At 44.2% G+C, this 27,485-nt stretch overlaps 1 protein-coding gene across 1 annotated transcript; it reads right to left on the reverse strand.

Moving 5' to 3' along the window:
* Positions 1–357: 357 nt before the first annotated feature.
* Positions 358–27,459, reverse strand: LOC134789736 (mothers against decapentaplegic homolog 4). The gene is made up of 15 exons (XM_063760372.1): positions 27,280–27,459; positions 22,951–23,189; positions 22,672–22,846; positions 21,551–21,666; positions 20,972–21,065; positions 20,072–20,620; positions 19,830–19,949; positions 19,376–19,492; positions 18,511–18,606; positions 17,657–17,793; positions 16,917–17,008; positions 16,298–16,466; positions 11,096–11,222; positions 9,919–10,063; positions 358–1,874 (listed from the first exon to the last, which is right to left on the reverse strand). Exons 2-15 carry the CDS (start codon positions 23,185–23,187, stop codon positions 1,805–1,807), a joined length of 2,244 nt encoding a protein of 747 aa, XP_063616442.1. The 5' UTR covers positions 23,188–23,189; positions 27,280–27,459; the 3' UTR covers positions 358–1,804.
* Positions 27,460–27,485: the final 26 nt, after the last annotated feature.

Here is a 27,485-nt window from a genome sequence, read left to right on the forward strand (position 1 = left end):
TTAGTAAATGGGGCATTATCTATGAAAAGGGACCTTATTGTCGATGGCGCTTACGCCGCACCGCGTCGCGCGGCATTGTATTGATATCGGAGCATCGTTAATAATGGCGTAAGCGCCATCGACAATAAGGTCCCTTTTCATAGATAACGTCACAAATTATTATAAACTCGACATGTAACTTCACAGACTCGCTTGAGCAACCAGTTTCCGTCGAATCTTTATACTAATGTCAGAGACGACGAAATAATAAGGAACCTCAACACAACAAAAAGTGTTTCTAAAATAGAGCGTAATAAAATCACGTTTTTTTAACAAGTTTTCACCCGCCACATATTTTATAGTAGCTTTCAGGCCACCATTAACAACGCCATCTAGTGAAACCTTATACGAAAACTTGACGAGTCATTATTATCTACACGTCTCTGCTAATATCTACCTCATATAGGATTTGTGAAAAAATATTATACTGAGATCGCTTAGTGTTCTTTAGTATGTTCCGTCTCAATACTGTAAACGTAAAACCTATGTTAGCGTTTATCCTATACGTAAATAAATACAAGACATAACTGATTAGTTCACCTTTCTTTAGACACGAGCGCTGCACATTCTCTTAAATGTGCAATGTTTGTTTCGCATAGATTTATTAGATTAGATATAAAATAAAATTTTGGAAGACAGGGGTCCTAAAGATTTGTTTTGTAGGAAAGTGAACTTAAATGCTATATGGCATAAGGTTTAAAGCTGCACCGTCACGGTTCACATCACTCGGAGAGCGTCCATCGCGGATATAACGGCCGCACTTTGATCGCTTATTCAGTTCCACTGTTAACACATTCACTGTTACGTTCAGACGTTGGGATTAACTCTTTGACCGCTAAAGGGGCACAGCATCGGGAGCATCGGGGGTCGTGCATGACGCAACGCGCACGACAGGCGTGGCGTTCAAAGGGTTAGGTCACCACGGAGGGATGTCCTAAAAGAAGTCCCGTTTAACAGGTTATCTTAACCGCTGTTCTACCTTTGCACCCGAAAACGTCAAATAAAAGACTTCGTCTTTTTCGCCCTCGTTTTAGAGGGCCCAATAATACAGCGGTTGTTATTGTCCATCGAATCCTGACATTTAAAAATAGTGATAATGACGTTATCCATTTTGCTACCGGACTTTGGAAGCTATCGCAAACATTACTCGTCATCTCTATTTCTATCGCTCAGGGTGGTATTCCACCTGTCCAATTTCTTTGTCCAATATCATTGCGGCTCACATTGCACATTGGACCATAGAAGGTAGGATCCTATAGAAGTGGTATACGCGTGCCACCGTGAGGGACAAAACATACGCAATGCGACACTATGATTGGTCGAATTTATTTGTTGCCCACCATAATCCATACTAAAAAAACGGTGGGGAACAAAAAATATGTGAGACTGTGACAAGGACAAACAATAATAGCGCTTTTGCTGCTACTCCTACTGAAAGATACATAAGACTATCCCGTTCTGTCAGTTACCCCTACCACTCATGCCCAATCCAGTTTAAAACTAGATTCATGCATTGGACAAAGAAATTGGATAGGTAGAATACCACCCTCATTCACTTTTCGCTTGAGACGCGAAATATTATTTCGAATTACGATATTCACTGAATTCCCTCCTTCAGTACCTTCTGAGCAATCTTTGTCACTTGACGAATATGTTATCGACAGCGATAAGCGATAAAAGCGCGTGCGCGATACGCCGGCGCGCGCGTGAAACAAACTTGCACATGTGTGGTGTCGTGAAGGCCTCAAAAGAAGCCGATCAACTCCTACTCGATGTTGTTCCGCGGCCCGTCGATCGGCATCGTGTGGAGCACCTCGTCGAGGAGCTGCAGGGCCCTGGAACACAAGGTTAAGGTTTAAATTCAGTACCGCTGGAGTGACGAAGCCCAAAAAGACATGTCCGCCCTCGGAATACCCAACTGGCGTGAAGTGGCGCAGAATAGGGCAGGATGGCGCTCTCTTGTGTCAGAGGCCAAGATCCTCTTTGGGTCACTGAGCCAGTGATGTATGTATGTATGGATGGACGATGATCGCTGGGTCAGGAAATTTCGAATTACAGAAGTGCATGAAGTTGGGGAAAGGTTCCAAAAAATTGGAAAAATTCTCGGAAATTTCATAGGGAACAAAGGAAACTTTAATTTTGGAAATGGAATATTTCGATGCTTAATACAAAACTAGAAGTTTCTGAATATTGCCCCAAGTGGAAATTTTGGAAACATTCCGACGGCACTTCAGTAGTTCGGTTCGGACGTAGTCAGGCTACCCCCTAGCAAGGTGGACTGATGAGATCATGATCCAGAGGCCAGATGGCCAATATCGTAGGGAGCCGTTTGATTAGAGCAGCGCAGGATAAGGTATTGTGGAATATCTTGAGAAAAGCCATGTACAGCAACATTCTTAAAAGTTTAGGTAAATATTAAATCTTTTTTATGGTATTGTAGTACTTAACACCTGACGATAGGAAAGAACAAGCGAAAAGCTATTTATTTATCTGTTAATGCGCATACCACTACTGCCATCTAGTGTGAAAATATGTAAATATATCTAGCACGTTAGAAACTTATAAAAAACTAGACGGGCCCGCAGCTCCGCTCGCGTAAATGAAATAAAGAGTGTGTCAACCCTGCCAGGGTTCATAACGGTGATAGGGATTTCTTATTTGTACCCGTTATTTGGATAACTTAATACGCAAAATATCTGAAAAAAATTATGTGATTTGATAAAAGGCAAAATTATACTTTTTCATCTACGTAGTTATTTATTTAAAACTCGTTTCAACATAAAAATATTATTTATTTTTATAAGCCTAATTGCAAAAACGTTCATTAGATTAATTTCCGCCTTAAGACGAATATGGCCGACCACCGCCCATAAATCGCCTTTTGGTACAAACGTACATACTCCCCATTTCCCTTTCTGAATACTAACATTACTTACTACGGTTATGTGAATCCTGGCCTCCGAGAAAAGACAAAACAAAACACACCATGTTTCTCGGTCTTGCGATAGCTCTCGCCAGTCCCCATGGCCGAGGATAAGCAGATCTCGAGCAACTACGTCGTTCGAGCGGTAGGTACCTATGACGTCCAATTGGGCGTCTCCCATTTCGTTGTCCCAAGTACGCTCTCGTCACGGCACGATCCTCTCCCATTCTCTCTAAATGTCCGAGCCAATGTAAGCTTAGCCACTTTTGTCTCTCAGTATTCCGCCAGTATATCGGAACACATCCTTATTTCTATGGAAACAGAGTTATATTACGATATTTGGCCGACTGCTGACTGTACGTTTGCTTATTTTCACCAGGTCGTTTCGCTCAAAAATATCTGAACATGCACTTAAATTTTATCTACCTACATTATAACTTGCTATCAACTTTAATTGTATTTTTGGCCCATCTCGGCAGCCCGGTCCCCGGACGAATTTGTTTGCCGAAGCTGTGAAAGTAAATCTGAATAACATAACTCAAAAAGAAATTTAAAACAACAAAATACAAATTACTATTGATATTGATAAGTCATTATCAGTCATTATATGGCATGTCACTCGTATGGGCATAAACTAAGGTAAAAGGTTGAGGTTGACAGCACTTTTTATTTTACTTCGAGTAAAAAAGGCCGAAATCACTGCATACCAACATAACAAACATAATTTTGGTTATTTGAAGTTCGAAACGAAACCAACCGAGAGTTTCCGAAAATAGCCGATAGTCGTAAAATGAAGAATGTTATGAAAATTTCTTTTGCTTATTGTAAATTAAATACGCATCGAAAGCGATAGTTTTTATGCTCTAGTTATATTCTCATACTTAGATAATAGATTAGAACAGTTTTTTCTTATCATACGTGCGTCGTATTCGAGAAACGTCAAAAACTTTTTTAGAAATTTGTAAGGCGCCATCTCGCTTCATCCCTCGTTTTTTATCCCGTTCTGGTTTTTCAATTTTATATACAGGGTGGAAAGGCACGACGATCCTTCCCGGAAGTATAAGGTCGTTTAAGTGATACAGAGACTATTGGTAATGGTAAGAATCGTTAATTGAGTAAAAAATAAAAATTGCAAAAATACTACTTTTTAACTGTGGTGATAACCCTATAGCATGTGCACATGACGGCTAGATTAAGGATCTCCGTCGGGAAAGCTCGGGACTTTACACTTTTTTCCGATCGTTGACAGTATCGCAATGATGTATGAATGACGCATAAATGTCAAATAAATCAAATGCATGCAAAAATATTACAAACAATTTTATTACTTTCTTAGATAATTACTTTTTTCCAATATTTAATACTATCTTCTTTTCACATACGGTGTACAAATGTACCTCCGTGTATTACAACGCCGCCGCAGCCCGTACCCGAGTATGTCGATGCACATGCGGTCATTTATCCTCCGCAGAAAGCACCAATTAGCCTTTGTCTCATTTCGTCCGCAGTTTCACATTCCGTTTGGTTTGGTACACCATATCTTTTACACAGCCCCACAAATTTAAATAGCCACGAGCATCTAACATTTTTATTTGAAGAATATGACATTCAATAAGTATAGTTCAATGAAAATTTAATTTCAAACATCAGACGTCTTGTCTATTTCCTACCACGCAAGAAGGTTTGTTAGTTTGGTATTGAAGAAGTATTTATTCTTGATTTATTCTTAGTATTTAATTTTTGCAAGTTCATTTGATGCAACTAACACAACCTACTTGTTATTTTTAATTATTTTAGATAGTTTCCAATTATTCGAAAATAATTTTGTGAAACGTGTTAAGAAACTAAAACCTTTTTATCAGTCAAGGAAACCAGAGATATTTATAAGACGATTGCGTACTTTTGAGTGGTTGTCAATGTCACCATTTGAACTGTCGTTGTAAACAATGTTGTGGTTAGTATTATTAATATTAAGGAATAACATAACTATTTCATTCAAGTATTGAACAAGTGGAACCACTAAGAAAGCGAAAATCCTGCAATGATTCTTACCGTGCTGTAAGCAGACCTAAAAATGGTTAGATGGCAACAAATTAGCATAATTTCCTGTCGAATACTGATTGTTTACAAGTAAGTTCATTGACCCTGTCACCTGTTAGGGTTAGAACAAAGTAGTTTTTTGCGTGGATGTTTAAAAGGTCATAATTTAGAAACGGTTGCCCATATTAACATAGTTTCTATGGAGAAAATATAGAGCTTAGGTTAAACTATCTCCCATTTCCGGAAAGGATCGTCGTGCCTTTCCACCCTGTATATGATAGATTATAAAATGAGCCTTTTTGCAGCGATACAAATGCCCGCATCGCGACACCGGTAGTAATAAAATGACTGTATACAGTAGGGCGGATCGCTCAATGTATGAAAAAAATTTTTTTCACGGTTTTCGAAAACAATGGGTGCGATTTTGATGCCTCTTGTGGAGGCCATACTAGGAAAAATAATGAAAAAAATATCAAGTATTGGTAAGTGCCTCCACAAAGCGATTGAAAGTAATGAAAAATACATTTAAAAAAGGTGTTTTGGAACCTAACTATTTAGTACTAAATTGGTCATGTATATTATTGTATATTGTTATTAATTACTTTTTACTAGTTTTTCATAAAATTAGACCTATTTTCATTCATAATACCTGTAGAGTCATTATAAATATCGATGAGGGTACATAGCAAAAACAATGCACCAATGCAATGTTATGTGCGACTGTGCATGACTTCAACTCTGGTGAAACTATCTATTATACGCGTTGTTATCATTGCGGGATACGTTTGTTATTACGACTTTTTTTCGTAAATAAAGTATATTCTGCAATTCGCGTGTGTTGTATATAACATAATGTCAATACGAAGGAGCTCAACAGCTTGTCCAATACTAGGAAGCTCGCGTGAGCTACCACATAATGTTTTGCCTACTTATAAGGATGTGATATTACATTTGTTGTGGCTGCAGAGTAATGGTCAATCCTACTCTAAATCATGTCAACTTGTAGCGGCTAGAGTGGAAGAACAGTGAAAAAAAACGGATATACCAATAGTGCAACACTGTAATGTTATGTCACGAATCGGGATAGGGTTGCCAGATGGTCGGGATTTGGCGGGATTTTCCCGATTTTTAGCATGTGTTCCTGATTCCCGACAAAGGCAGTTAATAATAAACTTCAAATAATTAACTTAATTTATTTCAAAGAAGTTAGGATTTCTAAGTTGTATTGTAGGTTTATCATATAGGTAATTTATAAAAAAAAAGTGACTTAAGATTTAGTTTATATTTAATTTTAATGTATTTTTAAGTCTACATAGTTTAAATATTTGTGTTTAGTTTAGTTACTTTAAAACCTATTTTCGTGTTATTCAAACCGATATCAAATAAGGTTTTATTAAAAAAGTTAATCAATTTTAAACAAGAAAAAAACGACTTCAGTGGGGAAAGCCGGTGAAAGCTAATTGTAAATTGGTGCTCTTCTAGATTTCATGCAATACCATCTAATAAATATGTTAATAATTAATATGAAAACACAATCCATAGCGACTCTATTCGTTCCATATTCGTTCGCTATTTCACTTTTGACGTAAGTCATTGGGTATGTTACAATTAAAGTCATTGGAATAAAAAGTTTTAACTGTATCGCAGTTCTTATTGCAATTTTGATACTTAGTGCTTAAAACAGTAAGTCGTTAGTGGTATGAATGTTTTTCTTTGAAATGAGCGTTATTAGCATCAACAGGAACATCATAGAAAAGTATTTTACTGCCATACTTTTTTCTTTGGCTCTAGACGTCCATTTATAAAATGTCATTGATTCTATGTAATGGCGCGGGATGTGTTGATTTGGTTTAATTACTCTTTAACTTATTTTCGTTACTAAGAAGTGTCCGTTGGAATATCATATATGTATGAGATTGTAAGAAATATGATTAAATTTATCGTATATATAGCATCCTTATCGAATCGTAGGCCAAATCCGACATGATCCTTTGATCCACTTCCCGGTTTCCAATTGAGCTGAAATTTTGCATACATACCTATGTCGGGTGACAATGCAATATTATGGTGTCATCGAGCTGATCTAATGATGGAGACCGGAGGTGGCCATAGGAACTATGTGATAAAACAACGAAACCTAATTGTGTTTGGGGTTTTTAGAATTGTCTCGATGAGCATTAGTTCCCTGTGGAAAAAAAAGTAGAGTCAGCGATAAAAGCTTGTACCAAAAATGAAATTTTTGGCAAAAACTTATTATATAAAAACGTCTATGGGCAGAGCAGCTGACGTAGGGCTAATAATATAAAATAGGTATCGTTGTTTTTAATACATTACTATAATTTGAATGTTTTTTTTTCCCGACTTAAGTCCCAAAATCCCGAAAAATTGATATTTTTTCCCGATAATAGCGCCTTTCGATCTGGCAACCCTAAATCAGGAGCTACCACGATAAGTACAAGAATCTTCTAAAACCTTATAAACAACGGAAAAATACACCTACCTATCAAGAAAAAAATCGTATATTTGTAAGAAACAGTGAACGTTTATTTGACATCGCAACGTGTAAATGTGCTATTTTAGAAAACTGTTCCTGTGTTAGAAGTCGGAAAATACCGCCACAAGAACGAGACTTTTTACTTGATCAACGTAATGAACGTAAAATGATATTTGGTAGTGTGGATCAAAAGGCCACACGCAGATATGAAATGCCGATTGAAAGGAAACTACACCAAAGTCATACCTTTAAAACCAAACCACCTAAGTTTGACGACGAAAACCCTCAACCATCCACATCTACTGATACTAAAACTTTTTCAAAACGGAATTCAGAAACGCAAACTGAAAATGAACCGGAGAACAGTACTTTTGCAAATATAGCACTGACGTTAGATAGATATGGAGTATCCGATCGGGCTGGGGCTGCCGTTGTGTCTGCTACTCTAGAAGCCGTGGGTATAATAACGAAAACAGACCAATCCAAAATCATAGACAGGAATAAGATTCGCCGACTTCAAGATAAAGAAAGGTCGAAGTCATCTGAGTTCGTCGGTAATCAGTCTGATATATTCGGTTTGTTCTTCGATGGTCGCAAAGATAAAACGTTGACATTTTCAGACAACAGACAAAAGGTAAAGTCTGAGGAACATGTAAGTTTGATAAAAGAGCCTGGATGTCAATATATAGGACATATTACACCGACTACTGGTAACGCAAAGACCGTTGCAGAGACCATTCCGACTTTCTTAAAACAAGAACGAATTCCCATCGAAAAGCTAGTAGCGATTGGTTGCGACGGGACTGCCGTAAATACTGGATGGAAAGGCGGTATAATTCACCGGTTGGAACTTACCTTAAGTCGTCCAGTTCAGTGGCTAGTTTGCCAATTGCATGGTAATGAACTCTTACTTCGTCATTTGATCGAACATTTGGATGGGAAAACAACAGGGCCTAGAAGTTTTACAGGTTTGATTGGGAAAGCTTTACATAATTGTGAGACACTTCCCATTGTCCGTTTCCCATCGATGAAATGTAATTTACCTGTTATTTCCAATGCAAACGATCTCAGTACAGACCAACAATATCTGTATAATATATGTCAAGCGATCGATAGGGGGTCCTGCGATGAAAAATTATCAAAGAAAAATCCGGGCAAAATTGTTCACTCAAGATGGCTTACTACGGCCAATCGTATACTGAGATTGTATGTTGCAACTGAAAATTCGTCTGAAAATTTACAAACATTGGTGAAGTTTATTTTAATAGTGTATGCTCCCATGTGGTTTACCATAAAAACTAAACCATCTTGTATCTACGGTGCCAACCATTTATTCAAGACCATCCTGATCTCACGCTACTTACCAGATCCTCTTAAATCCATTATTGATCCTGTAATCCAGAGAAATGGATTTTTTGGCCATCCCGAAAATATTATTTTAGCCATACTGGCTGATGATCGCCAACATGTTAAAATATTGGCTCTTAGAAACCTATTAAAGGCACTGTCACAGCCATCTGCTGCAGTAAGAACATTTAAATTGCCCCAATTTAATTTTTCAGACCAAGTTTATATTGATATGGTTCCAATTCAAGATATATCAACCCCGCCGATGCTAAAATTTCTTGATGAGAATGAAATAAACACGTTAATAAATAATCCAGAGATGGTAGAAGAGGTTGTGATATCCAAGATAAATAAAGTCCCATGCCACACTCAAGCCGTCGAAAGATGCGTGAAAATTGTAACCGAAGCGTCGGCCTCAGTATGTAGTCCATTAAGAAGAGACGGGTATATAAGAAATCGCTTGAAAAGTCGAAAAATTATGCCTCTGTTCGAGAGCAAAAAAGACTTTAAATTGTTATAATTTTAGTAATTTTTCGCAATATTTTACTTTTTTTTCCAAAACGAATATAAAAGTTTTCTGAGTTATTATGTGCTATATTTGAACATTAAATCTTATTCTAAAATATAAAAAAATTAAACTGTTATTTTGAGCGTTTAATTTTCATTTTTTAAATCATAGCTTCAGGTACGAAAATTGTTCGTTTTTTTATTTTTCGATAGCGTTGTGGAGGCACTTCCCATTATTTGATATTTTTTTTATTATTTTTTAAGTCATTTGCACCCTATAGAGCACCAAATCCACACCCATCGTTAAAGAATTTCTTAAGTTAAGAAAAATGATCCGCCCTAGTATACAGTAGGCCTAGCACAGGAGGGGCGCGACAGTATCTCGCCCGCGAGATAGACTACCCGTCTTTTTCTAAATGTATTAATTAAACGGGGACGGGTAGTCTATCTCGCGGGCGAGATACTGTCGCGCCAATCATGTGCTAGCCTGGCTGCATCGAGACTGTATCGCGATTGTATAGTTACGAGTCGCAGTGTGTAAAGCCTTAGATCGTCGCCAGAAGAGTACCTGTGGAGATGGACCTCGACCCAGCAGGGGGTCTCCTTGATGGAGGTGCGCGGGTAGTCGGGCCCCCAGCCCTTGACGAAGGACAGGCGCACGATGCACAGCCGCCGCAGGTCGTCCACGCCGATGCCCGCCGCTGCTGTTAGACCTGCAACATTACACCAACTTACAATACCTATCTAGATCTGACATTATTTAAGACATATCAGTACATACTTGTTTCGAATCATATTTAACACATTTTTAAACTAATGAGCTCAACGCGGATGGCGCTGCAATCTTTTAGGTTCCATATTTGTTACCATTGATTGATCGATTGATTGAACCAACATACTCAACATTATCTTTAGAATTGATTGTAATAGAGAGAGAAGTCTAAGAAAAAAATGTGCCCTTTAGTTTGACATCCTTAGCATGACACTGTACTGCGGCGCCATAATATGTTTTCCGGTCACTGAATGTCATACGTCAACTTTTGACAATCGGATTGTATAGAGCTGTACAGCGCCAACAAATTCGAAGCACGAAATTATCTTAGATTTTTTACGCATCTTACTGAGTCAATGTATCTTTGTTGTTACCTAGGAAATATCAAAAGCACGAATGACTAATACGAATAGTTTGATCAAAGACAACTACAGTACAGTTCGAGGAAGAATTCCGTGCAATTTTGAGGTAAGGAACTAGAGGGATGCGCCGTGCGGTGTAGGAGCAAGTAGGGGTACCATTTCTCGGAATAGGGTAATTGACTACTAGTCAAATCAGTTTCTTTTTTCGAATAGTCAAAACGATTTTGCTACTATGGAATTTATATGAAACACTAGCATGTGACGTCACAATCAAATTACCTACTCTTTATAGTTTTATATGGGTTTAAAAATAGAAATTGTGTCTAAAAATAACTGCTGTCCACGTTTTTCTATTAATCTACTGGTGCTTTATTTCATGCATGGTGTTAAATGATTTATTTGAAATACAGTCAAATACCCTATTCTTATACTAATGTAAGGGTCGGTTGCACCAACAAACCGTTTGTGACCTATAAAACTCGCTAAATTTAATTGCATGGAAACTTTCAGTTTTCTCCGTCAAGTGTGGTTGGTGCAACTGACCCTAAATGCTGGAACTACTTTTATCTACCGACGCCACCAGAACTCGCACACAAGGCTACAGTACTAACACTTGTTCATGCCTGGGTGCGCGGGCTGGATGTGTCCGGCGACGGCGGCGGCCTGCGCGGCGGCCGCGGCCTGCGCTGTCGCGGCCTGAGACTGCATCTGCCGGTGGCACTGCCGTAGGTCAAACACCTGTAAAAATTACGAGAATAAATATCAGTTTTATTACGTTTTCAACTAAAATAGTACCTATTTAAGTCAGGGTTCGCTACATAAGCGTAGAAATCCGACGCTGCTTTTATAAACAAAGCATAGTGATTAAGTTGCAGTGTCGCGGCAGGCTGGTCTCTCAATTGCTTCGCTACAAAGTCCTAGCAAATAGCGAGTGTGACAGAATAAATTTTCATGTTAAGGATGGTATTCCACCTATCTAACTTCTTTGTCCAATGTGTATTGCGTATCACATTTTGCTTAATGAGAGAGTGAGACGCAATGAACTTGGACAGGTGGAATACCACCCTAGACTGAAATGTGAGATTCGCATAACGGAAAATCGTAATGCCGTTTCGGACTCTGAAAATTGGAAATTGAGCTGTACCAGTGAGTTATTCTTACAATATTTTCAGTATACACTTTGCCGGCGCGTCTAGATTGTTCGTAGGCAAGCCGTAGCTAAGTTGCCCTTCCTTTTCTTCATAAGTTTAAAGAGAATGGCCCAAGAGCCTGAATATAAGACAAGCCGATGGGAATCGAGTTCTATGGACGCTCCGCCACTATACCGTACCTTGATGCAGGCGGAGAGGTATATCTTGTGCACCGCGTCGCCCGGGGCCCGGTCCGCCTCGCGGTCCAGGTAGTAGGACTGCACGAACACGGAGTGCTCGGACAGCGAGAGTAAGTACCTTGATGCAGGCGGAGGGGTATATCTTGTGCACCGCGTCGCCCGGGGCCCGGCCCGCCTCGCAGTCCAGGTAGTAGGACTGCACGAACACGGAGTGCTCGGACAGCGAGAGTAAGTACCTTGATGCAGGCGGAGGGGTATATCTTGTGCACCGCGTCGCCCGGGGCCCGGCCCGCCTCGCGGTCCAGGTAGTAGGACTGCACGAGCACGGAGTGCTCGGACAGCGAGAGTAAGTACCTTGATGCAGGCGGAGGGGTATATCTTGTGCACCGCGTCACCCGGGGCCCGGCCCGCCTCGCGGTCCAGGTAGTAGGACTGCACGAGCACGGAGTGCTCGGACAGCGAGAGTAAGTACCTTGATGCAGGCGGAGGGGTATATCTTGTGCACCGCGTCACCCGGGGCCCGGCCCGCCTCGCGGTCCAGGTAGAAGGACTGCACGAGCACGGAGTGCTCAGACAGCGAGAGTAAGTACCTTGATGCAGGCGGAGGGGTATATCTTGTGCACCGCGTCACCCGGGGCCCGGCCCGCCTCGCGGTCCAGGTAGTAGGACTGCACGAGCACGGAGTGCTCGGACAGCGAGAGTAAGTACCTTGATGCAGGCGGAGGGGTATATCTTGTGCACCGCGTCACCCGGGGCCCGGCCCGCCTCGCGGTCCAGGTAGTAGGACTGCACGAGCACGGAGTGCTCGGACAGCGAGAGTAAGTACCTTGATGCAGGCGGAGGGGTATATCTTGTGCACCGCGTCACCCGGGGCCCGGCCCGCCTCGCGGTCCAGGTAGTAGGACTGCACGAGCACGGAGTGCTCGGACAGCGAGAGTAAGTACCTTGATGCAGGCGGAGGGGTATATCTTGTGCACCGCGTCACCCGGGGCCCGGCCCGCCTCGCGGTCCAGGTAGTAGGACTGCACGAGCACGGAGTGCTCGGACAGCGAGAGTAAGTACCTTGATGCAGGCGGAGGGGTATATCTTGTGCACCGCGTCGCCCGGGGCCCGGCCCGCCTCGCGGTCCAGGTAGTAGGACTGCACGAGCACGGAGTGCTCGGACAGCGAGAGTATGTACCTTGATGCAGGCGGAGAGGTATATCTTGTGCACCGCGTCACCCGGGGCCCGGCCCGCCTCGCGGTCCAGGTAGTAGGAGTGCACGAGCACGGAGTGCTCGGACAGCGAGAGTAAGTACCTTGATGCAGGCGGAGGGGTATATCTTGTGCACCGCGTCACCCGGGGCCCGGCCCGCCTCGCGGTCCAGGTAGTAGGACTGCACGAGCACGGAGTGCTCGGACAGCGAGAGTAAGTACCTTGATGCATGCGGAGGGGTATATCTTGTGCACCGCGTCACCCGGGGCCCGGCCCGCCTCGCGGTCCAGGTAGTAGGACTGCACGAGCACGGAGTGCTCAGACAGCGAGAGTAAGTACCTTGATGCAGGCGGAGGGGTATATCTTGTGCACCGCGTCACCCGGGGCCCGGCCCGCCTCGCGGTCCAGGTAGTAGGACTGCACGAGCACGGAGTGCTCGGACAGCGAGAGTAAGTACCTTGATGCAGGCGGAGGGGTATATCTTGTGCACCGCGTCACCCGGGGCCCGGCCCGCCTCGCGGTCCAGGTAGTAGGACTGCACGAGCACGGAGTGCTCGGACAGCGAGAGTAAGTACCTTGATGCAGGCGGAGGGGTATATCTTGTGCACCGCGTCACCCGGGGCCCGGCCCGCCTCGCGGTCCAGGTAGTAGGACTGCACGAGCACGGAGTGCTCGGACAGCGAGAGTAAGTACCTTGATGCAGGCGGAGGGGTATATCTTGTGCACCGCGTCACCCGGGGCCCGGCCCGCCTCGCGGTCCAGGTAGTAGGACTGCACGAGCACGGAGTGCTCGGACAGCGAGAGTAAGTACCTTGATGCAGGCGGAGGGGTATATCTTGTGCACCGCGTCGCCCGGGGCCCGGCCCGCCTCGCGGTCCAGGTAGTAGGACTGCACGAGCACGGAGTGCTCGGACAGCGAGAGTATGTACCTTGATGCAGGCGGAGAGGTATATCTTGTGCACCGCGTCACCCGGGGCCCGGCCCGCCTCGCGGTCCAGGTAGTAGGACTGCACGAGCACGAAGTGCTCGGACAGCGAGAGTAAGTACCTTGATGCAGGCGGAGGGGTATATCTTGTGCACCGCGTCGCCCGGGGCCCGGCCCGCCTCGCGGTCCAGGTAGTAGGACTGCACGAGCACGGAGTGCTCGGACAGCGAGAGTAAGTACCTTGATGCAGGCGGAGGGGTATACCTTGTGCACCGCGTCACCCGGGGCCCGGCCCGCCTCGCGGTCCAGGTAGTAGGACTGCACGAGCACGGAGTGCTCGGACAGCGAGAGTAAGTACCTTGATGCAGGCGGAGGGGTATATCTTGTGCACCGCGTCGCCCGGGGCCCGGCCCGCCTCGCGGTCCAGGTAGTAGGACTGCACGAGCACGGAGTGCTCGGACAGCGAGAGTAAGTACCTTGATGCAGGCGGAGGGGTATATCTTGTGCACCGCGTCACCCGGGGCCCGGCCCGCCCGCGGTCCAGGTAGTAGGACTGCACGAGCACGGAGTGCTCGGACAGCGAGAGTAAGTACCTTGATGCAGGCGGAGGGGTATATCTTGTGCACCGCGTCACCCGGGGCCCGGCCCGCCTCGCGGTCCAGGTAGTAGCACTGCACGAGCACGGAGTGCTCGGACAGCGAGAGTAAGTACCTTGATGCAGGCGGAGGGGTATATCTTGTGCACCGCGTCACCCGGGGCCCGGCCCGCCTCGCGGTCCAGGTAGTAGGACTGCACGAGCACGGAGTGCTCGGACAGCGAGAGTAAGTACCTTGATGCAGGCGGAGGGGTATATCTTGTGCACCGCGTCACCCGGGGCCCGGCCCGCCTCGCGGTCCAGGTAGTAGCACTGCACGAGCACGGAGTGCTCGGACAGCGAGAGTAAGTACCTTGATGCAGGCGGAGGGGTATATCTTGTGCACCGCGTCGCCCGGGGCCCGGCCCGCCTCGCGGTCCAGGTAGTAGGACTGCATGAGCACGGAGTGCTCGGACAGCGAGAGTAAGTACCTTGATGCAGGCGGAGGAGTATATCTTGTGCACCGCGTCACCCGGGGCCCGGCCCGCCTCGCGGTCCAGGTAGTAGGACTGCACGAGCACGGAGTGCTCGGACAGCGAGAGTAAGTACCTTGATGCAGGCGGAGGGGTATATCTTGTGCACCGCGTCGCCCGGGGCCCGGCCCGCCTCGCGGTCCAGGTAGTAGGACTGCACGAGCACGGAGTGCTCGGACAGCGAGAGTAAGTACCTTGATGCAGGCGGAGGGGTATATCTTGTGCACCGCGTCGCCCGGGGCCCGGCCCGCCTCGCGGTCCAGGTAGTAGGACTGCACGAGCACGGAGTGCTCGGACAGCGAGAGTAAGTACCTTGATGCAGGCGGAGGGTTATATCTTGTGCACCGCGTCGCCCGGGGCCCGGCCCGCCTCGCGGTCCAGGTAGTAGGACTGCACGAGCACGGAGTGCTCGGACAGCGAGAGTAAGTACCTTGATGCAGGCGGAGGGGTATATCTTGTGCACCGCGTCACCCGGGGCCCGGCCCGCCTCGCGGTCCAGGTAGTAGGACTGCACGAGCACGGAGTGCTCGGACAGCGAGAGTAAGTACCTTGATGCAGGTGGAGGGGTATATCTTGTGCACCGCGTCGCCCGGGGCCCGGCCCGCCTCGCGGTCCAGGTAGTAGGACTGCACGAGCACGGAGTGCTCGGACAGCGAGAGTAAGTACCTTGATGCAGGCGGAGGGGTATATCTTGTGCACCGCGTCACCCGGGGCCTGGCCCGCCTCGCGGTCCAGGTAGTAGGACTGCACGAGCACGGAGTGCTCGGACAGCGAGAGTAAGTACCTTGATGCAGGCGGAGGGGTATATCTTGTGCACCGCGTCGCCCGGGGCCCGGCCCGCCTCGCGGTCCAGGTAGTAGGACTGCACGAGCACGGAGTGCTCGGACAGCGAGAGTAAGTACCTTGATGCAGGCGGAGGGGTATATCTTGTGCACCGCGTCACCCGGGGCCCGGCCCGCCTCGCGGTCCAGGTAGTAGGACTGCACGAGCACGGAGTGCTCGGACAGCGAGAGTAAGTACCTTGATGCAGGCGGAGGGGTATATCTTGTGCACCGCGTCGCCCGGGGCCCGGCCCGCCTCGCGGTCCAGGTAGTAGGACTGCACGAGCACGGAGTGCTCGGACAGCGAGAGTAAGTACCTTGATGCAGGCGGAGGGGTATATCTTGTGCACCGCGTCACCCGGGGCCCGGCCCGCCTCGCGGTCCAGGTAGTAGGACTGCACGAGCACGGAGTGCTCGGACAGCGAGAGTAAGTACCTTGATGCAGGCGGAGGGGTATATCTTGTGCACCGCGTCACCCGGGGCCCGGCCCGCCTCGCGGTCCAGGTAGTAGGACTGCACGAACACGGAGTGCTCGGACAGGCAGCGCAGCCACACGTCGCCCTCGCCGCGCAAGTCGAGCTGCACGCCTTTGCCGATGTGCAGTCTGCAGAGACAGAAGTATGCAATTAAGTATGGTGAATGCTCTACTCGTTGCACCGACAGCGCGCAGATCATGTTATGATAATGCGAATCTACAACCCCTCTACAAACTTACCCCCTTATTCATAAAACGTTACGGGCCTGATTTAGTTAAATTATTTTTTATCCTTTTTTTACAAGTACATAAGTCAAAATGACAGATTATTAGCTAATTGAGGTTTGTAGCGCGTAATATGAGTAAGGGGGTTAGAAACTAGCTAGAGCTACCGCAGTATCAGCGTTACAACCTACAGACGATCAACAACAGATATAAAGTTGCATTAAAAATAACGGCAGGCCCGACAACAAATGCAATATAGTTACAGCTTGCAAACTTAGTAGCTAGAAAAGTTTACTGGTCTAACCTAGACTAAATTGCATAACATATTGTTTATCTCTTGAAATGAATGCTTACCTTGCGCGTTCGCTCTGCTCTGTTCTGTGAACGTTGCTCAAAGCGCCGAGGCAAAATCTGTTGCCTCCTGAAGGGTCTACGTAACCGTCAACCTGAAACAAATACCGAATAAGTATGATCAACGCTCGAACGCATGAGACGGACTTTACGTACAATGTGTGTGTGTACCGTGGTCCGTGGGACTTAGTCAATTTGTGTAAAAATGTCCTATAATATTTATTTTATTTATTTATTTATTTAATGGCACCCGCGTGCGTGCACCCGCGCCAGCTAGCGGACGCCCTAATTTGGAAGAGAGAGACATATATATATAGGCCAGGAATATCCGTCGTAGCAATTTAAGTTTTAAGTTACGGTTTTTACGCTTGTTTACATTTGAGTCTTAAAAAAAACATAACATTTTAAACTTGAAAACTATCTATTAAAAATTATAGCAGCGCAGTCGAAAGTCAAATAGATATCTATGAATATACTCTATAGAGTTTTTGGCGAACCGCAAGTTCTCATTAGTAATGTAAGAAACCGGACAAGTGCGAGTCGGACTCGCCCTCCGAGGGTTCCGTACTTTTTAGTATTTGTTGTTATAGCGGCAACAGCAATACATCATCTGTGAAAATTTCAACTGTCTAGCTATCACGGTTCATGAGATACAGCCTGGTGACAGACAGCCGGACAGTGGAGTCTTAGTAATAGGGTCCCGTTTTTACCCTTTGGGTACGGAACCCTAAAAAAGAACTCACCGTGACGTTGGGCCTGCTCGACGGCACTTTGAACGTCTCTCCGACCTGCGTGTCTAGCTCGAAGTACGCCACCGAGCACCAGTACTCAGGAGCAGGCAGCTGAGACAGCAACGGCTGCCCGCCCGGGTTGCCGTTATCTGTATTCAAAGATAAGCTGTAAACTACGCAACAAAAAGGTATAAAAATACTTACAAGCCTGTCGGCGCGATTCGGGAAATGAATTAGACATTCACTAGATATGAAATAGTAAAGATATGTGACGTCCCGCGGGTAAAGGTACCACATGGCGGTTGGCACGTACGCTATTATTAACGCCGCTCCAATATTATTGCGGCACTATGCGACTAGTAAATGTCTAATTCATTTCCCGAATCGCGTCGTGTCTCTCTCAGGCCTTGAGTTTTTGGTAGCATACTAAAATAAATACTCGCACGTTAAAAAAAGACACACTAAAACGTGACGTAATAAAATGGACAAAGCTGGGACATTTTATTTTTATGGGATCGAAAATACAAAATATTTGGAGTGGGATAAACTCTGAAAATGTACAGATCAGTGAGAACCAGGTTTTCGAAGTTTTAAAATCCCCACAGCGCATTTTTTCCTAAAACACACGCTTTTACAAAAAAAACTAAATCGAAATCGGTTCCTTACGAGCTACGACGGGAAAAACATACAGATGAACACATAAAACTCATAACACTCCTCCGTTTTCGAGGGGGTTAGAAATTATATAGCTAAAGGAGCGTGCGTTCCGAGTTCCGTGGCCTTCAGGTACGGCTATATCTGACTATAAACAAAGCAATGGGTGTGCCTTATGCCATCTGCATAAGGTCTGTTATCGGTTGACGTACAGTAGTGATGGTGTTGTGGCGGCGCGTCTAGCGGCGCTGGCGCGGGCGGCGCGAGGCTCTGCGTGTACGTCAGCGTGTTGTTGCCCGTCCAAGTGCCTACAACAACAACGCACAATTATACAATTACCCGGGTCAATCAACTATTTTTTGTCATTATTCTGTCCCATCAGCTAGGAGACAATAGTAGCATAGTTTCTTAGAAGAGCTACTGTACCATGTTCTACAAACGTGCTTAGTAGATGTCCCATTGTAATATGCCTACTTGAATAATAAACTATCTTTATCTCTTTATCTTTATCTTGAGTCAATCTGATTGAATATTTTGTTTCATTTGATTGACTTAAATGCCGCCTGCCACCCGAGGGGTTAAGCCAAACGTTGAGTTAGATATGACGATGACGATAATGACATGATAAGTCTGAATGCGTTCACGAATACTGTGGGGCACCGCACATGGGCTGGCATATCTTTTAGGTAATGACCGCGAGTTGTTTTATACGGTTCAACAGATAGGTCCGATTTTAGATACGGCGTCTAGAAAAAGTGAAGTTCGCAGGTAATGTGGACGGACAAGAGAGTAGCTACTATGTAGACTTGCTTGAAATAGATAATTAGCCAAACGCGTTATACCAACACACGAGTTGATAACAGTAGCATACCTTCTTCTTTCTTTGACTTAAACCCAATGTTTTAATTTTGAGTGGCAACCGCGAATCTAAGAAGGCAGCAGAAACAGCCCTCATCACTGATGGAAGAGAGCTGGTATGACCGGTCGTTGTTGAGATCCTTGGGCAGCCTATGTCTAGCAGTGGACGTATTTCAGCTGATATGATGATGATCATTTTCGAGTATAACATGTTTTTACCTTGTTGATGCTGCGTGCGCGGCAGTGGACTAGGTTGCGGTGCGGGACTGCCTGCTGAGGCGAAGCCGTTCTGTTGGGAACTCTCGGCCGATCCTGATGACACTGACACAGGGCCTGCTAGATGAAATTATAGAAATTAGTATTTGTGATAAGTGTGGAAAGTTAGCATTTTCAAACCACCCTACATTATTTCTTTTAAAAATATCGAACACACTTTCCCGCATACTAACGTGACTATGCGGATCCACGTAAAGCACTGTTAGAGCATACACAATTGTAAAATATAATTCGATACGTAGAACAGGCGAGGAACCGATTAATCTACTCAGACTTAACCCTAGTTTTAACTTGAGTAAATTCTGTTTAAAAATAATAAAACCCCTAATAATATAAAAATCTTCGAAATCAGAATAGAAACAAAATACAAGGTGTTTTCAGTAAATATGCATCTAACCTGATATAGTCTGTGTCATTTGTGTTTCAGTAGTCGTCTGCTCGGCCGTGAAGAACGTCGTGTTTTGTCCGTCAATGAGGGGCGTCGTACCGCCGGGCGACATACTCACCGGCAGGGCAGCTGCAAACCACAACCATTATGCACCTTATCCGCAGTTACATAAGGCTCAAAATCAAGCAGAAGAATGCACGTTTTACAAGCGTGACAAAAGCAAAATAGGTGCAAAATAAAACAAAGCTTACAATGGTTCATTCTTTTCGGTAACCACATCGCTCTCGCGTCTATAGTGTCCGGGGGTTCCAGCTTCGGCGCTATGGTCCTCTGCTGGCTCATGGCCATCTGTTGCGGACTAGGTATCGACATCCCCTGGCTTATGTTGGGCATTTGCGGAGTCCCCGGAGACATCTGCGTGGGCGCGGGCGCCATGCGCGGTGACGGCATCTGCGGCGTGTTGGCCACCATCTGCGGCGTGCCCGGACCCATCTGAGGAGTCCCGGGGCACATTTGAGGAGTCCCCGGACACATTTGAGGCGTGCTCGGACCCATCTGAGGCGTTCCTGGGCACATTTGAGGCGTTCCCGGCCCCATTTGAGGCGTTCCCGGTCCCATCTGAGGTGTTCCGGGGCCTAGTTGAGGCGGGCCGGGCGTCATCCGTCCGTGGTTTGAGATCATTTGGGGCCCGGGGGAGAGGTGTGGCATCTGCGGCGGCTGCGCCATCTGCGGCGCCCCGGGCGGCCGGAGCGGCCGCGGCCCGTGCGTCGGGGAGAACATGTTCGGAACGCCCTCTGGCGCTAAAATAAAGCAAACGAAAATAATGCAAAATAAAATTCGCAAATAAAATAATCACTTCAACTCATAAAAAGAAGTATCCAACTATCGAACGAAATAAAAGACTGGAAGGAAAAACAAGTTAAACACGGCAATTTGGGTCTCACAACGAAAATGGCTCACAATCAGGATGTGTCTCGTGGGTGCCGACATTGGACCTTGTCAAACACTGGATTTACAAATAAAATAGGTATTACACAAAAAAGTTTTTGAATACACTTGCCCCACACTACAAACTACAACTTTTAACTTCACATTCACAATATCAACATACTCAACTCCATTCAACAGAATTTTTGTAAACGCCCAGTTACCTTGCGTTTGGTTGATAATGATGTTGGTGCCCTGGAACTGCTGGTGGTGGTGTGGCAGCGAGTGATGGTGGCGCGGGCTGGCGGCGGCGTGGTGCTGAATAATTCAACGTTAGTTATTCATCAGAAACCGATTGATTAAATCAGATGTTATTTTGAGCAAGTCCATTTCAATTTGGAAAAAAAAGTTAAAGGATATGATTTAATGGGAATATGGAAATAGTGTAAATATTGTAACCGCAAATTTGATAGCTGAAGGAGTTTGTACGGCGTTTTTTGGTTACTGGATTGTCAAACATACTTAACAAAATAGTTAGTCTGTGCGGAAAGAGAAGAATCGTGGAATGGATGGGCTCCCTTACGTCACGACTCTTCTCTTTCCGCACAGACTCTAGTGCATAATGTATAAAACCATATAGTCCAAACCTATGGCAAAATATATATATTTCTTAAATTCATGTTGTGGGAACGACCGAGAAAACTTACGCCATTTCCAAATTGAATCCTTTTCACACAGCATACTGTCGTGTATCGTGTCGTCCTGTGTCATTATGGTGTGTAGCATCAATTGATAAAATTTACCTGTATTGTGACCAACTCGCCGGTGTCCATGTCCATGCCATTCCCGCTCAAGCCAGCTGTGTACTCGTCCTTAACTAGGCGGCTTGGGCCAGATGTCAATGTCAGCCCGGAGAGATCTGGAATTATAAGGAGATTATTATTTGTTACATAGGTCATTTAATGTTATTATGTGGATCAAAATTCTTTTCATTATCTTGTTTCTGACTACTCTGTCGCGCTTTCCATCTCTATCAAATAAATAAAAAAAGTTGAGTGCTATCGCATGTCATTCTAGCTGTAGATTATATTTTACATGAGATAAATTAAAAACTAAATTACATCTTATACAAAAAGCTACACAAGTCACATTTTTCGGGACAAAAAAATAAGACAATGAAAAGAATTATGACCCATTTCTCATCATGGACAAATTAACCCTTTGACTTGACCAAAGGCATCAACAGACGCGCGCGGCTACAGTCCAATATCAACCCTCGTGCATTCCGACTAGGGCCATAATGACGCACCGCACACGATGGTCGTGGCGTTCAAAGGGTTTAAGGGTTTTTCTTGGCACATGATTATGTTGGATTTAGCACAGAATAAATAATAGTACTACCGTACAGAAAGGACACTTCCTACAAATACAATACAATCCCTTTCTAATGTATGGCACTATCCCTCTCGGCTATTTAGGGTTGTCAAAATTCAAGTGATTATCTTATCTGTGGTTTGTGGCCAACCCTAATAATTGCTCGGAGCAATGCTGAGCCGAAAGGAGCCTAGTTTGTCCGATGTCAGGAGTGTCTCCCTACTGGATTTAGCTCCTTCTATTCAAGTCTACTATAGCCTATGTTGCCATTGCCAGACAAAAAGGTAAAATCCTAATTCAATTCGAATTCTCATTCTGACTGAAAGTTGGAATTTTCTTCAATTTCCTCTTGGCATCATTTAATACACATTCAGTGTTATAATGAAACTGGCTCTGATTATAAGAAGACCAAGATGAAAGGTTGTCTTTCTGGGTTGACTTAAAAACTTACAATGGAACTCATACTCGTGCAGAAAGAGAGGTGTTGTATGGAAACATTAAGCTATGACAGTGATTCCATGCTAAGACACTGTGTGTAACAAATACTAACCAATACCTGGTGATACCACCCGCTCGTAGTGGTAAGGGTTGACGCACACCGAGTCACACTTGAGGTCGAAGGCGAACTGGCAGAACTTGACGTGCTTCAGCTCATTCTTATGCAGGTCTGGCCAGCGCCATATGCGAGCGTATATCACGTGTGGGAAGCCTTTGCGGCCTGCAACCTGAAATATTCAAAAAACGTTTAGAACAAACACACCTCAAAGTATTCTAGACTCCTGTAAGAATAAAATTGATTGAAGGGAATAATTATTTGTATCAGGCATACCTGTAATCTGCCATCTAAAGTCCTCTGTATTGTAACACATTTGCTCGGGTGAGCTCCATTTGTGGTGATGGCTGTGATCAGCGAGTCTAATTCATCCCGTTTCTCTTTGAGCTTCTTGACAAGAGATTCTATGGCACGTTTGGAGAAGCCCTCACTCTCTCCGCCCTGCCGGTGACACATGAGAGAGTGCACAATACTCAGGCAGGCGTCTGCCGATGTGGGAGCTGTGGTGTTCATGGCTGGAAAGTTATTTAACAGTGGTGTATCTAGGTAGAGCTTGAATCAAAATATACACAAATAATTACTAAACAAATAATTAAGAGCGCTCTTACAAGAAAAGTCGAAATAATGCAAAATTGATGATACTAGTCGACGAAATTCAGGACTTTGCGCTCATTATTAGAAACAATGAGTACTTGTTCCAGTAAAAGCGTCTTCTTATCTTTATAAATATCGTTGTAAATATTAGAAAAAGGACTTATTAAATTAGTAATGATTTTTTTTCTGATGGTCGTTTCCGAAAAACCCCGTGAAGCACTGAATGGCGAGCTCTTATTTGGAAATGTTGAGAATTTTACTCTGCTAAACCTGGCTATTTTGTATTACTAATACCCTGTACTTTAGGCATATCAAACTATATTTTTCCTACATACCTTTGAGAAAGAGAAAATCAAAGTAAAACGAACTCGATTTTCTCTCCGAAACAAGTGTCAATTCCTACGAAAATCTACTTAATATCGAAGTCATTTTCATACTCAAGCAATCTGCAACGTTTGCTTATACTGTTGGTATACATTAGTGTTTATGAAATTCTACTATAATTTTTTGGCAATTTTTTGAAAACTACTCTATATTACCGATGACGCGCGCTGCGCCAGCTCAGTGCCGCGGCAGAGCTTGTAGAGGTAGGACGTGTGTCGGTCGGCTCCGCACATTTTCAACGGCGACGACGAGGTTTTTTATCATTGTGTGCGGCGGGCGCCGTGTAAAACGCTATACTGTGTGCGTGTAAACCGCAACGAGAGACTTTGATCCTAGCACTGTTTTTATAGTATTATAATTTATAATGGTACAGTTTAATAAACTACCGGACAGGATTAAAAATATTTGAAACGACCTGACATTCTATATGTATTTATTTGACTCAAGATAGTACTCAGGGTCTGATGATGGAGCCGGAAGGTGGTCACCGGTACCAATCAACCATGCAACTAAACCACTTCGTGTTTAGGCTCGTTTTATTCATCTCAACAAGATCTTTGACACAAGATAGTACTCAGGGTCTGATGATGGAGCCGGAAGGTGGTCACCGGTACCAATCAACCATGCAACTAAACCACTTCGTGTTTGGGCTCGTTTGATTCGGCTCAACAAGATCTTTGGCACAAGATAGTACTCAGGGTCTGATGATGGAGCCGGAAGGTGGTCACCGGTACCAATCAACCATGCAACTAAACCACTTCGTGTTTAGGCTCGTTTGATTCGTCTCAACAAGATCTTTGACACAAGATAGTACTCAGGGTCTGATGATGGAGCCGGCAGGTGGTCACCGGTACCAATCAACCATGCCACTAAACCACTTCGTGTTTAGGCTCGTTTTATTCGTTTCTATAAGATCTTTGACACAAGATAGTACTCAGGGTCTGATGTTGGAGCCGGAAGGTGGTCACCGGTACCAATCAACCATGCAACTAAACCATTTCGTGTTTAGGCTCGTTTGATTCGTCTCAACAAGACCTTGGACACAAGATAGTACTCAGGATCTGATGATGGAGCTGGAAGGTGGCCACGGGTACCAGTCTACCATGTAACTGAACCACTTCGTGTTTGGGCTCGTTTGATTTGTCGCAACAAGATCTTTGACACAAGGTAGTACTGAGGGTCTGATGATGAATCCGGAAGGTGGTGACCGGTACCAATCAACAATGCAACTAAACCACTTCGTGTTTGGCTTCGTTCGATTCGTCGCAACAAGATCTTTGACACAAGTTAGTACTCAGGGTCTGATGATGGAGCTGGACTGTGGCCACGGGTACCAGTCTACCATGTAACTGAACCACTTCGTGTTTGGGCTCGTTTGATTTGTCGCAACAAGATGTTTGACACAAGGTAGTACTGAGGGTCTGATGATGGATCCGGAAGGTGGTCACCGGTACCAATCAACCATGCAACTAAACCACTTCGTGTTTGGCTTCGTTCGATTCGTCGCAACAAGATCTTTGACACAAGTTAGTACTCAGGGTCTGATGATGGAGCTGGACTGTGGCCACGGGTACCAGTCTCCATGTAACTGAACTACTTCGTGTTTGGGCTCGTTTGATTCGTCGCAATAAGATGTTTGACACAAGATACTACTCAGGGTCTGATGATGGAGCTGATGATGATAGACAGGTACCCGTCGCCACCTTCGCGCTCCATCATCAGACCCTGAGTACTACCTTGTGTCAAAGATCTTGTTGAGATGAATAAAACGTGCCTAAACACGAAGTGGTTTAGTTGCATGGTTGATTGGTACCGGTGACCACCTTCCAGCTCCATCATCAGACTCTGAGTATCACCTAGTGTCAAAGATCTTGTTGAGACGAATCAAACGAGCCCAAACACGAAGTTGTTTAATTACATGATAGACTGGTACCCGTGGCCACCTTCCAGCTCCATCATCAGACCCTGTGTATCTTCAGTGTCAAAGATCTTGTTGAGACGAATCAAACGAGCCTAATCATGTTACTACATGGTTGATTGGTATCCGTGACCACCTTAATCATCATCAGATCCTCAGTACTAGTTCGTTTTTAAACCCTCGTTGATACAAACTTTACAACCTATAGGTACCAAATGCAATGACGAAACATGTAAATAAGCGAGACCTATAATTTCTTTCGAGTAATATACCTTCATAAGTACGAGTATGGGGCTATTCATAAATTACGTCGTTTCAAATGGGAGGAGTGGGGGGGGGTCTGGACATCGGATGATGGTAACATGACGTAGGAGGAAACAGATTCATCCGAAGCTTGATTTTTGGATGATTTGAGGGGTGGGGAAGGTCAAAAATCGTCAAAAATAGATGACGTAATTTATGAACAGCCCCTATGTACATTTGCACTGCATTTAGTATTTTCGTACTTACCAAATAACAGTTTTAGAACTTTAAAAGTTAAGTACAGTTAGTGTTGTTATGGTTGATTTCAATATGCTTCGCGAAGGATCAAGAATGTTTAATCCATCATTGTAGTGCGAGTGTGGTAGAAGGGATCGGCATACTGAGCTCGCACGGCCTGCCGCAGCGCGTAAAATACCTAAACTCGCTCAACGCCGAAATGTAATAGCGCTCTTAATGGATTGCATGTATTTAGCAAATGACTTGTTCAGAGAACTAACTGTTAGTAAAGCCAATTTATGATTATGCATATTTATGCCCATTTAGGGTTGTAATATAAAAAAAAAATACAATCTGACATATATTAAGGTTTTAAATGAATACTTTGATCAATGTTGTTTTAAAATCAAAAAATAATAATTTGCGTTTCATTAAGTTTAGAATGCTTAGAACTAAACGCCACATTGCAGGCTAGCATGCACTGGGCCCAAGGCAGAGCGGCTTGGAGAGTGCTGGTGAAAAGTGTCCACATTCGACATGTCCCTCAGCCATGAGGATATGACAAGGAAGAAGAAGAGGACTAAACTGGAGTTAAAGAATATTTTAAGGGAATTCTTGCCTTCAGACAAAATATACAGGAATAAATTTAATATAACAATGAAAATACAGCACAAAATATAACTAGCTATCAATTATACCTATTACTTAATAAGTAATAACTATTAGTTAAAAATTGGTGTGTTTGTATTATCCTAAGCAGACCTTAGATTAGTTTGTGTGCACCTGAATCATTTTTGGTAGTTGCAAATTAATGAGTCATAACACAACTATTCAGTAATTTGTGGTGCAGTTTAGTCTGCCAAAATATTGGAGAATCTAGTGCATGTAATAGTTCCATCACGAATATACATTAAAAACTGTATTTTCAAGTAGCACAAATGAATTATCATTGAAATAATGTATGCTATATTACCAAATTGCTAAAAATAACAACAATTAATAATTGTTCTGCCTAATAGAACCTAACGAAATCAAGCGGCCTTTAATTACGCTTGTTGTAAACATGTTATGACATAATTGCACAATTGTTTAGCGGACACAAGGCTTTTTAATGGTTCAAGTTCATGATTATAATCTACGAAGTGATAAAATAATACAAAATAGACAAAATAGTCGTTAAGCAAAATGCAGTGTTCAGTGATGCAATAACGGACGATATAATAATTTACCTGCGAGCTTTCAATCAATTACACTGGAATTTGGTGTTTGTTTTGCGTTAAGAATTATCACAAAAGTCATCGATAAGTTATGAAAATTGATTTCCTTTATTGTGAGATGATACCAAAACAGAAAGCGACATTATGGCGGCGCATAGACTATTGTCTATTGTAGAACTGTGACGGTATTGCTACACTTAAATGAATTATATTACGGT

This window comes from Cydia splendana, chromosome 1 (assembly GCF_910591565.1).
Source record: "Cydia splendana chromosome 1, ilCydSple1.2, whole genome shotgun sequence".
In the NCBI taxonomy this organism is placed as follows: Eukaryota; Metazoa; Arthropoda; class Insecta; order Lepidoptera; family Tortricidae; genus Cydia; species Cydia splendana.

Bases quoted from the DNA above. Each gene is read 5' to 3' on its own strand.
- LOC134789736 (XM_063760372.1), bottom strand. From the start codon at position 23,187: ATGAACACCACAGCTCCCACATCGGCAGACGCCTGCCTGAGTATTGTG. The intron at 17,009-17,656 runs GTGAGTTCTTTT...TATTTGTTTCAG, and splicing joins CGAGCAGGCCCAACGTCACG to GTTGACGGTTACGTAGACCC. The intron at 10,064-11,095 runs GTTAGTACTGTA...GTAATGTTGCAG, and splicing joins GCACCCAGGCATGAACAAGT to GTCTAACAGCAGCGGCGGGC.